At 38.1% G+C, this 15,436-nt stretch overlaps 1 protein-coding gene across 2 annotated transcripts in view; it reads right to left on the reverse strand.

The window, feature by feature from the left end:
• Positions 1-3,689, reverse strand: part of LOC126298782 (kelch-like protein 5) — a 269,167-nt gene extending 265,478 nt beyond the window's left edge. Inside the window, exon 1 of one of the 2 annotated variants that reach the window (XM_049990242.1) lies at positions 3,572-3,689. In XM_049990242.1, the coding sequence (XP_049846199.1) occupies positions 3,572-3,596 (25 nt within the window). In that variant the 5' untranslated portion in view covers positions 3,597-3,689. The remainder of the gene's footprint in view (positions 1-3,571) is intronic. The other variant, XM_049990243.1, reaches the window with a different exon arrangement.
• Positions 3,690-15,436: the final 11,747 nt, after the last annotated feature.

Below are 15,436 nucleotides of genomic sequence, written 5' to 3' on the forward strand. Positions count from 1 at the left end.
TCCAAGACCATGAAGGTAACCCCCCTGCCTGAAGTGATACGGATTATGCCTTTTGTGATATTCAAATAATGTTAACCCCCTCCGATTGACGCACAACATAAACTGAAAAATTCTGATATCTTATTTCATCCACAACAACGCTGTGCAGACATTGTCAAATGTGACTGATTATTTCACCTGGCGATTTATGTGCTACTAAATCTAAATACACACTCACCACATGTGTGATCGAAAGGTGTTCTCTCTGTTCACCTTAGGCACCCATAGAGAAAAAAGGTCAAGAAAACAGAAGGACGGGACTGTAAATCATAGTGAAATGCTTGGATAATATGGCTTACATTTCAGTACTGAGTGTAGAAATTAAACCAGTGTTACATTATGTACCCGTAAAAGGCAAAACATGATCTACAATAGGGATTAACCTGACCTCAAGAGCATGATCACATGCAGTTGAGATGCAGTTTGACAACATGTAACAAATCACTATAAGAGTGAAACAAGTAGTTGAAAACACGAAAGACATTTTAGTAACACTTTGTTGGCTTAGCATACAGAAAGAGCTAACAAACTCTCAAATTATTGTGGAGTCAGAATGTCATGTGGATATGGTGTGCTGACATGCAAGATGGCCCAAGTGTGGTACAATTTTCGTGTCAATGGAAGTGTCCGATTCCACCTGTCCGCTTTGATGCATGATGTAAGGGTGTTGTGGTGAGACATCATTACGGCACGGAGTTTAAGTTGGTTGTGTTTGTAGATGTCATCATGTTGTGTTTGATGGCGCCCTGTGTGTGTGTGTGTGTGTGTGTGTGTGTGTGTGTGTGTGTGTGTGTGTGTGTGTGTGTGTAAATGATTAATTCCAATTTTTGCTGTATATTTTGTAATTACTTTCTTGGTTCGTCATCTTGTGTGGGTTTTTTTTCTGTTGTATTTAGGTTGTCCCCTCCCTAAAACCCCCAATTCCACATGGTTGTCCCGTTAATTTGATTGTATTTTTGGAGTGAGATGTTATTGTCTTATTTAGGCCTATACATATTTTCGTGTTTTTTGCTGTGTGTATGTAGTGACATAATAGGAGACAAGGATATTATTGGAGATGCTTAGCATAGGCATCAGACTCTTCCATAATCCCAATTTTCCATGAACATATAAGTTAATATTTAGGCTACATAAATAACTGAGAAATCAATCCATTGTTAGTTACAATTTACATTTGGGAGTATCTATACCACATCACTGCTATCGTTACCATCTCCCAACATTTCAACTCTGCTGCTGGAGCCTACTTCCTGGAGCAAGTTGGTCGCACTGTGAAACCATACCAGGATGAAGACTTCAGAATTTGAACAGAAATATTAAACGAAGTGGCCTACATTTCTAATTTGACCTCCCTTTACACTTTATGCCAATCTCTCTGTGTGTAATAGCTGGGATTATTGACACTACCAGCATTTCTTGTCTGCTTTGACACATGGCACTATACAGTGACTGAGTGGTATCAATGTTCTCTCAAGACTATCACAGCGAAAAATAAACTGAATATGAAGAATATGGCATGATTCTGTGGTCTAGTCACTAATAGAAATGGAATATAAGCGGCCACCAAATTAGTCTTACACCTCAACTGAACCCACAAATGCTCTCCAAAAACTTCCTGAAAAATAAAGATTTTTCTGCTATTCAACTCTTTCTGCCACACAGAATGAGTCCTTTAACATGGACATCATACAGGAAACACAACAATTTCACTTGAGCCTACTGAACTGGGAAATACAGAAGCGTCCGATTCCACCCGTCTGCTTTGACCCATGACGTCACCACGGTTCCAATATGGCGCATACAAAGTCGTTACGTACACATTATGAGGACGAAAATACATCAAAAAACACACACACACAGGTTCCACAAAAAGCCTAATGACACTAACCAGACAACACGGGAAATAGGTTTTTGGGTGGGGACAAATTAAATATAAACAAATGTAGACATCCACCCGCATACAAAACGTCGACATCACAAAACTCCCCAAATACCACTAAACACTGGCGTACCCAGCGAGGGGGGGGGGGACTGCCCCCCCACCAGAAGATATTTGCAGTTCTTTACTAGTTTACTGTTTTATTTAATAAGAAATGCTGCATGTTTTCTCGCATTGAACAAGTGCATTCTTGTATTTAAAATGTTTATTAAAAGCAGTTTTTCACTGGTTTACTGTTTTATTTAATAAGAAATGCTGTATGTTCTCTGGAGTCCTTATTTCCTGAGACTAGTATGACCTTACATTTACCTCACCACACCAACAGACCAATGATATCATGAGCACAGGGAAGATAAATATCAACAAATAAAAAGGATGACATCACTAACAACATGAAAACATTAGCAGAACAGACAATCAGCTAACAGGTTCTCCACAGAGGATTGGGTAGTTTTGGATTAGGATGTTCTTGTTACTAATGCCTTGAAACACAAACATTTGAAAAAAGAAGACCACAGTGGAAAGTAGAAGTCTTCACCAGGAGCTTAAGGGAACTGTAGAATATCCATTACGTAGGTAAAAAAATTGTCATCACACATTCATTGGCGCACGAATCTACAAGCAAAATGTCATCTTGAACTGAACCTACACGTCAAGGAACCCTTAAGATCAGTCTATCACCACAATCACCATAAAAAAAGAAACTGCAAACCAGAATGGCACAACTTTTAAAAATTACCATTTCCACTAGATACAGTATACAATACAATCTAAAGCTGCTACCCACAATAACTAAATGACATGTTGTAAACCAAGATGAACACCATACAAACCAACAATATAACATGTCCCACTTCGAAAAATACATCAATGTCTTGAACCATACACTAGTCCCGTTGTTTCAGTGCCAACATCTGCAGGTACAACATGGTTGCAGCAAAGCAAGTTATTTTACACAAATAATCGTATACCAGAAATTCAGAGGTGCACTTGGAAACCATATTTACGTGTATGTACCTTTTATAGGTTTTTCTTATACCTTACTATTTCATGCAATCACACTACGCTAAGATTTAAATTGTCGTGCAAAGTTTCCGATATACGTATTCCTAAAGTACCAATCAAAAACAGAAAGACAGTAATGAAACAATTCGCATACTAACTACATTTTAATGTCGCTAAAGCAAAATCTGACTATATAGTCGAGCTACAATACATTTTATCAAATGCAATATATGTACATGAAAATATCCAGTACAGAATAAAAACTATATTCTGATTCTCCTAACACTAAGGCATACTTCAGGGCACGACCTAAGGAGTTTTAAGTCCATTCTTAAGATTACAGTTCAGGCAATGATACTTCAAAAGATCGTATGTATCTGAGCCCCCCAAGTGCTCAATGCATATTTTTATAGGCAACTTACGTAATAAACATATATACCAATATCTGAATAACGCTGTAGTAACTAAAACAAATAAGTGTTCTTGGTGTCAACGACATGCTCACTAAGATGTCAAAAAACGAATGATATACAAAATCGACCACATACTTAAAAGTTCGAGAAATGTAAATTCAAACAATTATCTTACTGTGTGGAAAGTAAATGCGTGGCATTTTGCTCCCATAAATTTCAGTTGCTTCAACTTCACTTCTCAGAACACAACTCGAAACAAAGAAGTATCTAGAATGGACGCTTCATACAGATTCAAATTATTGCCGGCTGCGTGCATATATCTCTGGAACCGCAATCAAGCTTTTTCATATTAATAACTAGGGTGTGGAATATAAATATAGAATGATACATGTCCAACATTATCATAAATGCATTCATACATTTCCCAGTACGAAAATATTGTCCATGAGTTCTATCTATAAATATTGTTAACATAATCTTAAACGTCACAGCACAGTAAATTTTGCATTACTGGCAGATATTACAGATAAAGGCCCGTTCACAGGCAACGATTTTTCTGCACAAATGTCTGCGCACAACACACATCTGCGCAGACAGATCGTTGCATGTGGACAGAAGTTCTGCACCAACCTGAGGTGTGTGCAAACCTGGAAGTTGGAGCTGGAGGTTTGAGCGAAACCTCTGTGGGTTCAAACCACATCTGCGCAGACAAGCTGGAGCGTGTGGACAGGAGATCGCCGCAAATCTGGCGCGAAACAGCTATTTGCCCAGTCTAGTATTTGAATTTGTGTAGAGGGCATTAAAATGGCTGATAACTCGTCACTGTTATCGAGAGTTTGTTAGTGAATTCGTTGAAATACATAGAAACCACATATGTTTGTGGAAGATTAAAAGTAAAGAATATAGTGACTGAGACAAAAAGACAGCACCATAAAATGCACTAATTGAAAAATTGCGGGCAATTGACGCCTCGGTAAACAGAGAAACAGTAATAAAAAAAATTCGTTGCGAACTGTTTACCGAAAAGAGTTATCCAAAGTTCAGAAATCTAGAAGATCTGGTATAGGAGTAGATCAAGTATACCAGCCAACGTTATAGTATTTTGATCTGCTTGTATTTCTTAAGGTTCGCCCTGCAAATCTCGCAGTAAATTTACGTGAGAAAACTGCTTTCGCTTTAGCAGCCACTGTCTACACCATTTTGACCGCTTTCTCTGTTTCCTGCAGTTTTTCTGGATATTTTTTGCAACACAAGTTGGGAACACAGACCACAACAGAACTTCCTCCATTTCTATATTTCAAAATAACTGAATTAAATTTTTGACGTTTACGGGGAGCGTAGTCGCTTGCCACTGATTTCTTTTCTACACCTACAGATGGCGGGCGAATACTAGATTGGGGTTTGTGTCGTATGAACACACCACATTTGCAGCGATCTTTTGCATGTACAGACATCTGCACCGATGTCTGCGCAGAAAGGTCGTTGCGTGTGGACTGGGCTTAATAGCAGATTTTGGAGATGAAAATACCCAAAACTTGAGTTGCTAATGTATTATTCCATCAAATTCTGGAGGAAATGTTCATTGAGACAGAAGGTCTTCATTGTGCAGACATGTGAAATAAGGATAATATATGGTATATAGGCTTGAAACTGTTGCTCTTTCAAATGTCGGCTAGCTCTGCCACTTTACTTCATTTATGATGTTTCTTGTTAACCACCAATTACAGTTAAAAAGCCATAGTAACTTTCACATACATAAAACCATGATAAACATTTTTACAGTCCCTGCATCCTTCAAGCAGGTCTCTTTAGAGGTTGTAGCGGTTTGAATACAGAGTTCGGCAACGCTGTACTATTGCTTTCCATTGGCCCATGGCCGACTGCTTGCCGAAAGATGCTATGGGCTGATCACAAACACATCCTGAAATTGCGTGTGCCAACCGGAGTTGCCGAGCGGTTCTAGGCGCTTCAGTCTTGAACCATGAGGTTCGAATCCTGCCTCAGGCATGGATGTGTGTGATGTCCATAGGTTAGTTAGGTTTAAGTAGTTCTAAGTTATAGGGGACTGATGACCTCAGATGATAAGTCTGATAGTGCTCAGAGCCATTTGAAACATTTTTTGACATTGTGTGGTTGTATCATTTAAATAGAGTTAATTACAGTTTCACGTTGTTTGTCACTATTTATTCAAATATTCTTTCAACCAAATATTTTATTGAATTCAAATGACTTAAAATATTTTACACATGTAGATTGTTTGCCAGTCCCAATGTAAACACGAGATTCATTAATGATGCTTAGCTACAAAAACGTATAAGAAGGCCAAAAGGCCGAAATATGAACAAACAGTGTTTTATATAATCCGTTACTGTATTTTTGTACAAAACGTTCCTTCCAATCCCAAATTTTCATCAAGTGATTGCGCTTGTTAAATTCCTTTAACTTTTGTTGCCCTGTCGTCTTCAGTTGCATTTAACATTATCTTGCCAATTATCATGTGCAATCTGTTATTCAACAGTAATTATATGGGTCCAAAGTGATAATTACCAACATAATAATAGGCTACATACAAATGCTTTAGAATTAAAATAGAACTAATGTTTATTCACAGCTGTGTCACAATTTTTGTCATTAACAGTTCACATTAATATATTCACTGCTATAAATCATACACAATTAAGTATTACAGGGCTATATACCGAAACTGTCAGCAGAGAAGCTGGTGCATTCTAGTAAAATGCTCAGAGAACCTATACGTATCAGATAGTGTTGCCTATTGGAAATGCTTTTCCAGCAGACATAAGGTGACAGAGTCATAATGTGACAGTTTCTGGACCTTTATTATATATATATATATATATATATATATATATATATATATATATATATATATATATTGTATGTATTGTATGTTAACCAGGGACCTAGAAACGATGGAGAGGCTCTGTCCCTACTGTAGCTGCAGTGGTCCACAACCCCATGACGACTACCGAAGTCCACTTCACCCCTCCACCACCCTACACCGAACCCAGGGTTATCGTGCTGTTCAGCCCCCGGTGGACCCCCCAGGGAATGTCTCACACCAGACGAGTGTAACCCCTATGCTTGTATGGTAGAGTATTGGTGGGGTACGCGTATGTGGAGAACTTGTTTGCCCAGCAACCGCCGACATAGTGTAACTGAAGCGGAATAAGGGGAAGCAGCCCGCATTCGCCGATGCAAAAGGAAAACCGCCTAAAAACTATCCACAGACTGGCCAGTTCACCGGACCTCACCACATATCCGCCAGGCGGATTCGTGGCGGGGACCAGGCGTTCCTTCCCGTCTGGAAAGTCATGCGTTAGACTGCATGGCCGACCGGGCAGGCATATACACATATTGGCATTGCTTGCTCTTTATAATTAAAATATATTGTGTGCTTTTATACAGGGTGAAGAAACAATGCTTCACTTGCAGGTCGGCATGCGATTCCGCATCCAAATTCAAGATAAAAGTTTATCTAGCAAAATCAGATCAGATGCATCTGATGTACAGAGGAATGTGGGTCACCCCGCAATACCCTACGAGCTGTTATAGGTCACTGAGTAGATTGCTGCTACGTCAAACCCACATCCGCCATGGAGCTATAGTTCGAATTCTCATTAGGTTCCTTTTTCACTTTTTAGACGTCCCTCCCCTAGTTATCGTTTATAAGCAGGACATCATTCAATCACATGACCATGGAATCCATTAATCTGCATCCATGTGTCTACTAACTGCAGAGAGCACAACCATTAATGGTCCTGTAAAGAGAATGTAGGGTTGTTTCCTGATGGAGTACACAAACGATGAATACTTTGATACGCTTTTGGTGAAGGGTACACCTAACAACCAAGGTGCTGCTGCTTCTCCATGAATATGTTTCTTGATACCCTCAAAGATGCCATCCTGATAACAATGTTTTCCGTTGTCTGGAGCGACGCCTTCAGGAAACTGGTAATATTTGTTCACAAATAAAGGACAGAGGTTGTGCAGGGACTAGATTTAGTCCATGAGCAGAGGACGCGTTTCTTCAAACTGTTCACCAGTCACTTTGGCCAAGTACCACTGACACTGCAAAGGAACTGCATCCACATCATTACAAATTTAGTCAACACCACTGAGCAGAAGATCGCATTTGACAAATACCGTTTTGTGATTGATTTTTACACCAATTGCAAAATAATGAAAAATATTATAAATAATATGATCTGGACTGATGAATCTAGTTTCACTCGTAAAGATGTTTTCAACCTCCACAACAGCCATTATTGGTCAGAACACAACCCACATGTCATGTCACCCATGCACGTGGCTTTCAGGCAGTCTTGGGCATCAACCTGTGCACTGAAATCCTGGGAGGAGTGTTTGTGATCCTTACCTATTGGCAGACAGGCAGAATGCGTTGCTCCATTGTACTTTTCTTTGCAATACTTTGCCAGAACCATTAGAAAACGTTCCACTTGGTATCAGGTGACGGCTATGGTTTCACCATAATGGTCCACCTCCACACTTTGGAATTAATGTGCATAGCTATTTAACTGAAGCCTCTCCAAGGAAATGGACTGGTTGTGGAGGTCCAATGTTCTGGTCTCCACGTTCCTTGGACCTTACCCCACTAGATTTTAATTTGTGCTTCACTTAAACGAACAAGTATATGGTACTCCAGCAGTGGACATACACGACGTCATAGCTCACGTCCATGTTGCTTCAGTAATGATGGATGCAGGTGTGTTGCATAGGGTCCAGCAATGTATGTGCAGCAAGTGGCGAAGTATTTACAAATTCAAGGTGGTCACTTTGAACATCTTCTCTGAAGTGAAGCCTGGACATCAAATATACAGAACAGAATTATTGTGTGTATCATAGCATGCACTCTAACGTAGCCTATCTATTGTGGTTTTGTACCTCATTGGACACAGATGATGTTACTGTATCCGATATTATTTTCTATGGACGAAAAAAAGTGGTCCTTTACATCTGTAAGATGTTCGTGTCAAGTCTTAATGTTTAAATAAAGGTAACAGTAGCATAGGTGTAAACTAGGTACAATTTGATGCTTAAAGTGAAAACAATTTTTTTTTTGACACGAATGCGGCTCAAAGTAGCAGCAAGTCTGCATATTCTTCCCCATGGTATTCCCTCGTCTCTATGAGCTAATGGGACAGCTCCAGCACAGTGCAGAGTTCATGCAACCTGTTCTTGGGCATGTCGCATGTACGACTGCCAGAGCCTCGTTTTAAAATCTCATTTCTATTAAACCTATACGAAGGACTAGACTGCTGCTAGATACACTTTTGTATTGAAGTGGGACGAGGAATCGCATGCTGACAGCCAAGTCAGGCGTTTTTTCTTCATGCGGTGTATTCTAAAACATTTTCCTTGTTCTACTTGGACTTTTAAACTATTCCTCCACTACTTAACAGCCAATAAGCAGGTGCCCATTATATCATCACTGTATAGACTTATTTCTCGGGATTATATTTGCTCTGTTTATCCCATATGAAGCATATATGAGGAAAAGAATAGAAATCATTTCATAGGAGGACATGACACAATCCATCACTCACACTTTGTGACTCATAAACGAGTGTAGTATTCAACCACAAAAATAATTGGACAATTACTCAGGGAAGAGGTTAATAGATAATAAAAATGATATGCTTGTCTCGTTTTCAGAAGGTCAGCAACTAGATTCCTCCTCTGTATATCCAGATTTAGGTTTTTTAGCCGACTTCGTGAATTATTTAAGGCAGGGATCTTCAAAATACAACCTGCGAGCTGCGTTCAGCCAGTGAAGGAATTTAATCTGGCCTATTCTTCAGAGTAAGTTTTGAAAAATAGGGTGCGATTCTTCCCACTTGTTTAACTCTTTTAACATCTTAAGCTTTCTTTATTTCGAGTACATGCATATTGTGTCTGTTCAAACTAAAAAGAGAAAAGTGGATAGTGAGTGAAAGTTCCTGGCAAATTAAAACTGTATACTGGTCTGAGACTCAAACACAAGACCTTTGATTTTAGGTCGCAAGTTCGAGTCTTTGTCCAGTACACAGTTTTAATCTGAGAAGTAGTTTCATATCAGCGCACACTCCCCTGCAGAGTGAAAATTTCATTCTGGAAACATCCTCCAGGCTGTGGCTAAGCCATGTCGCCACAGTACCCTTCCTTCCAGGAGTGCTAGTTCTGCAAGGTTTGGAGGAGGGCTTCTGTGAAGTTTAGAAGGTAGGAGAGGAGGTGGTGGAGGAAACAGAGCTGTGATGACAGGTCGTCAGTCGTGCCTCAGCGCAGATGGTAGAGCACTTGCCTGCAGAAGGCAAGGGTCCCGATTTCGAATGTTGGTCCAGAACACAGTTTTAGTCTGCCAGTACCAGGAAGTTTCATATCAGTGCACACTCAGCTACATATTGAAAGTTTCATTCTGGATGGTGAGTGTCGTATCTTCAACAAAACTTGGGCCATGTAATATTTTGTTATAGATAAATACATCAAACAAATGTGTCCTATCAATAAGGAAGTTATTGCTGTTCTTAAGAAATACAATACGCACCATCACAATGAAGAAATGCATGGTGCTCAGTTTGATAGAGAGGTGAATTTTAATTACAGCTGAAAAATTGTTTCCAGACAAAGCAGAACAATCTAAAGCAGTTACTGTTTCAGCAAATACAGTGGCACATCCAGTTAAAAATTTTGTTTATACTTTATCTTGACAGTTGCAAGAAAAGGTATCTAAATTTGCTCAGCCGCTAACTCAAAACCCTGCACGAATGTGAAGAAATCTCTAATACTGCTAAAGCTGTGCTGTTTTTTACAAGTATTAACACAGCGTTGCTGAAGAACTAGCAGATCTGATTTCCTTGTGGGGTACAGTGGGGGGGGGGGGGGGGGGGGAGAGGGAATACAGAGATTGGACAAAAATATGGAACATCGAGAAAAGTGCATGTCTGAACATAAATGCAGATGCTACCCAAGCCTGCAGGTTGCGATATTATATTTCATCAGGGATGGCACTTGTGCAGTGTCTTCCATATGTGCAGGTGTCAGTCATGGTCAGAACAGTGCTCTGTGCAGCTGTGAATGGATTATGTCAGAGCTAAGTGAATTCGAATGAGGGCACATTGTTGGTGTTCGTATGATGGTGCTTCCACAATCAACATGGCTGAAGAATTTTGTGTTTACATAGAAAAAACGTCATTTACTAAGTTGCAGCGTGGATGAAAGTGTGTGTCATATGATCTTGAGATATAGTCATTGAAGAGGATTTTAATGAAAAACAGGAGGACGATAGCTGCAAAGGTCACTGCAGAAGTAAATGTCACACTCATGAACTCTGTCAGTACCAAAACAACGTGAAATTAGCTTCATTAGCAGGGAATTTGCAGTGTGAGCTGGAATTCCAAAACCATTCATCTCTCATCCAAATAAAATTTTTGAAAACATTATCAGCAATCTTATATTAATATAAGAATAACAAAACAGTCTTTATCGCAAATTTCTCTTAATAGGGGTGACCGGTTTCATTCCTTAAGGATCATCTTCAGACTCCAGAACAAGTCTTTCCTAGAAGAGGTAGAATCTTTGTCAAGTGATGTCTCCCACTACAACGCAGCAAGGGGGTAGCCTGTGACCAAATTCTATCAAGCTTATTTCCTTTCAGAATAGAGATTGAAATATTTCTGGATGACGAAGACAATCTTTTGAAAGTCCTGTCAGACAAATTATGGCAATAAAAACTAGCTTTTTTGGAGATGTTGCTTTCCATATGAATGAAATTAATAAAAAACTTCAAGGGGGTTAAAATATTATTTGTAACCTTTACAAACGTTTTAAAGCTTGCAGACCGAAAGTGATAGTTACTGAACACAATGCCACACTTCAGCAATTGCGAGTCACCGAATGGTGACAATGGTTCCGTTTTTCCACTTCTGTTTGCAACTGAATTTCTTGGTTACCTGACGAAAGTGTTCTCTTCCAGGTTCTCAGATTTACATGCGCATTCCAAATGATCGAAATTTCCAGAATTCTTTTTCTGGAGAGTGGAAGATGCTCAAGCAAAGTGCAAAGGGAAATCACTGGTCTGCAAGCTCATAACACATTGAAGGATAAGTTTAAAGAAGGAAACTTTCTTCAATTTTACATATTCCATCTGCAAGAAAGAAATCCTAAATCAAATACTTCGCATGAGGCTTGTTATCTGTATTTGGTACAAGTAACGACATTTTCTTTGCTGAAATTTAAAAAATCTAAATACAGAAGTAACCTGAGTGATGAAAAATTCACGAAATTATTTACTCATACAACGGACTAAATGAGCGACAAAGTTTGAGAAAATCTGAATTCGATAGATAAATTTCATACCTCTCAGTAATGGTACTAAAGAGTAACTGAGGTTTTCACTCACTATAGTGTTTGTGTTATACAGCAATATATTTCATTATAGTTTTCGTCTTGATTTTCTGAGAAAATATGTTATCTGGCACCCACTGAGATTCAAACCTTCATATGTGGTCCTTGTTGTCCAGTAAATTTGAGACCCATTGCTTAAGGCATATCTTACACCAGAACAAACTTGTGTACACATCTAATGACGTTTGATAGCATATTAAATATGCATCATGTGTCTATTTACACACTGCGTTAAACCAGACTGAAAAAAATCGCCATAGTTTAAGATTAATGTTGACATTCATAAATGATCATCCTGTATCCAAAGCATTTACTAAAAAATATTTCATGTTTATGATGATACGGGGTGTCCCAGGAGGAATGGTTAGTACTCAGATATACCACAGGAATGATAATTTGAAACAAAAAAATTAATACAGACATATGCCCTATTCGGAAAGGTTTGCAATATAGAACACATTTAATAGTTCAAATGGCCCTAAGGACTATGGGCGTTAACATCTGAGGTCATCAGTCGCCTAGACTTAGCACTACTTAAAACTAACTAACCTAATGACATCACACACATCCATGCCTGGGGCAGGGTTCGAACCTGTGACTGTAGCAGCAGCATGGTTCTGGATTGAAGCGCCTAGAATGGTTCAGCCACAGCAGGTGACTGTTTACTGTCTGTTGTTATTTATGATGGCTTTACCCATGGTTTCACACACAACTAATTTGAATTATAGTTAACAAACTGAAGGCAAAAAGTTGTGCAGAATTATTCAAACGTTGTTGGAAACCAATACAATTTCAATGACTGGAAAGAAATCACAAAAATAATCCCACAGGTTTCAACTTCTGATCCACTCCCATTCCTATGGAGGAAAAACATCGTAAACAGTGAGGTTGAAAGCAATGCAGTACGAATGACTAAAAAAAACGTCAAAGATGTTGGTGGGTAGTATACATAAGTGCACACAACTAGCCTAAAAACAAATTTACATTAGAAATATTCTGTCCTGGCAATAATTCAGAACAGGGAATATTCCCAAATGAAATTTTTTGCTTAAAGTGAGTGTTCCTGTCACATCTCTAAGTAGTGTCCATTTTTCCTGAGACAATCTTCACCTTAGTCCTAAGAAGAATTAATGTGTAAGTGAGCAGGGTTTTGAAAATTTAGGTACAATGTATATTTTATTTTTATTTTATATTTTTAATTTAATTTAATTTTATATATTTTTATATTTTATGAGTAGTCAGTAGGCACGTTGGGTGCACTTGGGGACAAAATGACCAACGTTTTCTGAATCTGGCAGCAGTGCAGCAATGACAAAAATCTCCAAAATAAATTGATAAAATTGTGAAAATAGAAACGTGAAGGTAAATTTAAATTAATTAGAAGTTCAAGCTCATAAAATTCATTATTATTATCTTTAATTTTCTTTATCTCACTGTATCTCAGTTCAACCTTTCCATGTTCAAAAACCGAAATCTAAGTTAGTTATTAATTTCAAATATATGTCTGGTAAAAGAGTCTTAAACTCATTAGCTCCATACAAATTTGTCTCCATATCTAGTATTCAAATGTGCATCACCAGTATTGCTATAAAAATATTTAACTGCAGCTCACAAATTAGAATTGGCATAGACATTGAGTTTCTTGGCTAGGGGCTCCATTAAAATAGAAAAAAAAATATTAATAAAATTGAAATTTATATTTTATTTTTAATATTTATTTTTTATGTTTAAATGGACACCTCAGAGAACCACAACAAAAAACTTGTAAGGGTTTATACTGTTGAAGAGATAGCAGAAATGGTAGATAGAAAACCTGTATTATATTATTCACTTTTTGAAGATGATGAAGTAGAAATTAAAGGTTTTGAATTCTAAGACGATGAAGAATAAGATGACAGTGGCAGCTAATAACATCCATAGGGCAATGTTTCTATTTTAGTTTCTAAAGCTGAACTACATAATTATTTTTATAATCCTGAATAGTCAACAACTTACTTTCTTCAGTTATTTTTTGGGAGCTAATGGTATGTCTAACTGTAAATTATGCAATTCTTTTGGATATTCTTGATCTACTTCAAATATATATCCAGTTTTAGAAGCCTTACGCTTCTTACTTTTTTTTAGAATCTGTATTATCCCACTCAAATTCACAATACAGTAGATATTGACTCATAGCATAACCATGTAGACTGCTTGTATCGAAATATTATAAATGATTCGATAGTATTTTACTTTATAATCTTTCATGTGTTTAGTATCTGCTTTCACATATCTTTTACAACACAGGGTTGTATCACCTCTTATTATCTTTTCTACCATTAGAATCATACTGTTGTCATGTAATAATTCAAGTTGTTGACCAGTCATTTCTAACATTACATCCCAAGGATATACCAAGCACAGTAAAATACCAATATGGACGAAATCTTATACTTCTACACAAGTTTTTCTAAAATTTTCAAACGTATCAGCCAATGACAGAACATCAGTTTTAAGATACAGTTCATGACATTCTCCAAGATTTTTTAAATTAAAATTTTCCCAAACTAATTTTGCATGATCATAAACTTCATCACTTATTTCTGAGTAATTCAGTTTATTGAACAATTCTTCTCTGAATGAAAATTATGCTTGTAGATATTTATTGCAACTTTCCATACAATCACAGGGATTAAAACCTTTCTTGATTACTAGATTGACTAGATTATCTGGAAAAACTTTTTAAAATTGGTCCCTTGATCGTTTTTTCAAATTCATTGAAAGTTTTTGTCAAGGCTATATCCCATGAATCGAAACCTCATCTTCAAATTTTCTGTTTCTTTTCAAAACTAATATATCTACAGGGTGTTTAAAAAATGACCAGTATATTTGAAACGGCAAAAAAAAACTAAACGATCAGCGATAGAAATACACCGTTTGTTGCAATATGCTTGGGACACCAGTACATTTTCAGGCGGACAAACTTTCGAAATTACAGTAGTTACAATTGTCAACAACTGATGGCGCTGCGGTCTGGGAAACTCTGTAGTACGATATTTTCCACATATCCACCATGCGTGGCAATAATATGGCGTAGTCTCTGAATGAAATTACCCGAAACCTTTGACAACGTGTCTGGCGGAATGGCTTCACATGCAGATGAGATGTACTGCTTCAGCTGTTCAATTGTTTCTGGATTCTGGCGGTACACCTGGTCTTTAAAGTGTCCCCACAGAAAGAAGTCACAGGGGTTCATGTCTGGCGAATAGGGAGGCCAATCCACGCCGCCTCCTGTATGTTTCGGATAGCCCAAAGCAATCACACGATCATCGAAATATTCATTCATGAAATTAAAGACGTCGGCCGTGCGATGTGGCCGGGCACCATCTTGCATAAACCACGAGGTGTTCGCAGTGTCGTCTAAGGCAGTTTGTACCGCCACAAATTCACGAAGAATGTCCAGATAGCGTGATGCAGTAATCGTTTCGGATCTCAAAAATGGGCCAATGATTCCTTTGGAAGAAATGGCGGCCCAGACCAGTTATTTTTGAGGATGCAGGGACGATGGGACTGCAACATGGGGCTTTTCAGTTCCCCATATGCGCCAGTTCTGTTTATTGATGAAGCCATCCAGGTA

Source organism: Schistocerca gregaria, chromosome X (assembly GCF_023897955.1).
Source record: "Schistocerca gregaria isolate iqSchGreg1 chromosome X, iqSchGreg1.2, whole genome shotgun sequence".
In the NCBI taxonomy this organism is placed as follows: domain Eukaryota; kingdom Metazoa; phylum Arthropoda; class Insecta; order Orthoptera; family Acrididae; genus Schistocerca; species Schistocerca gregaria.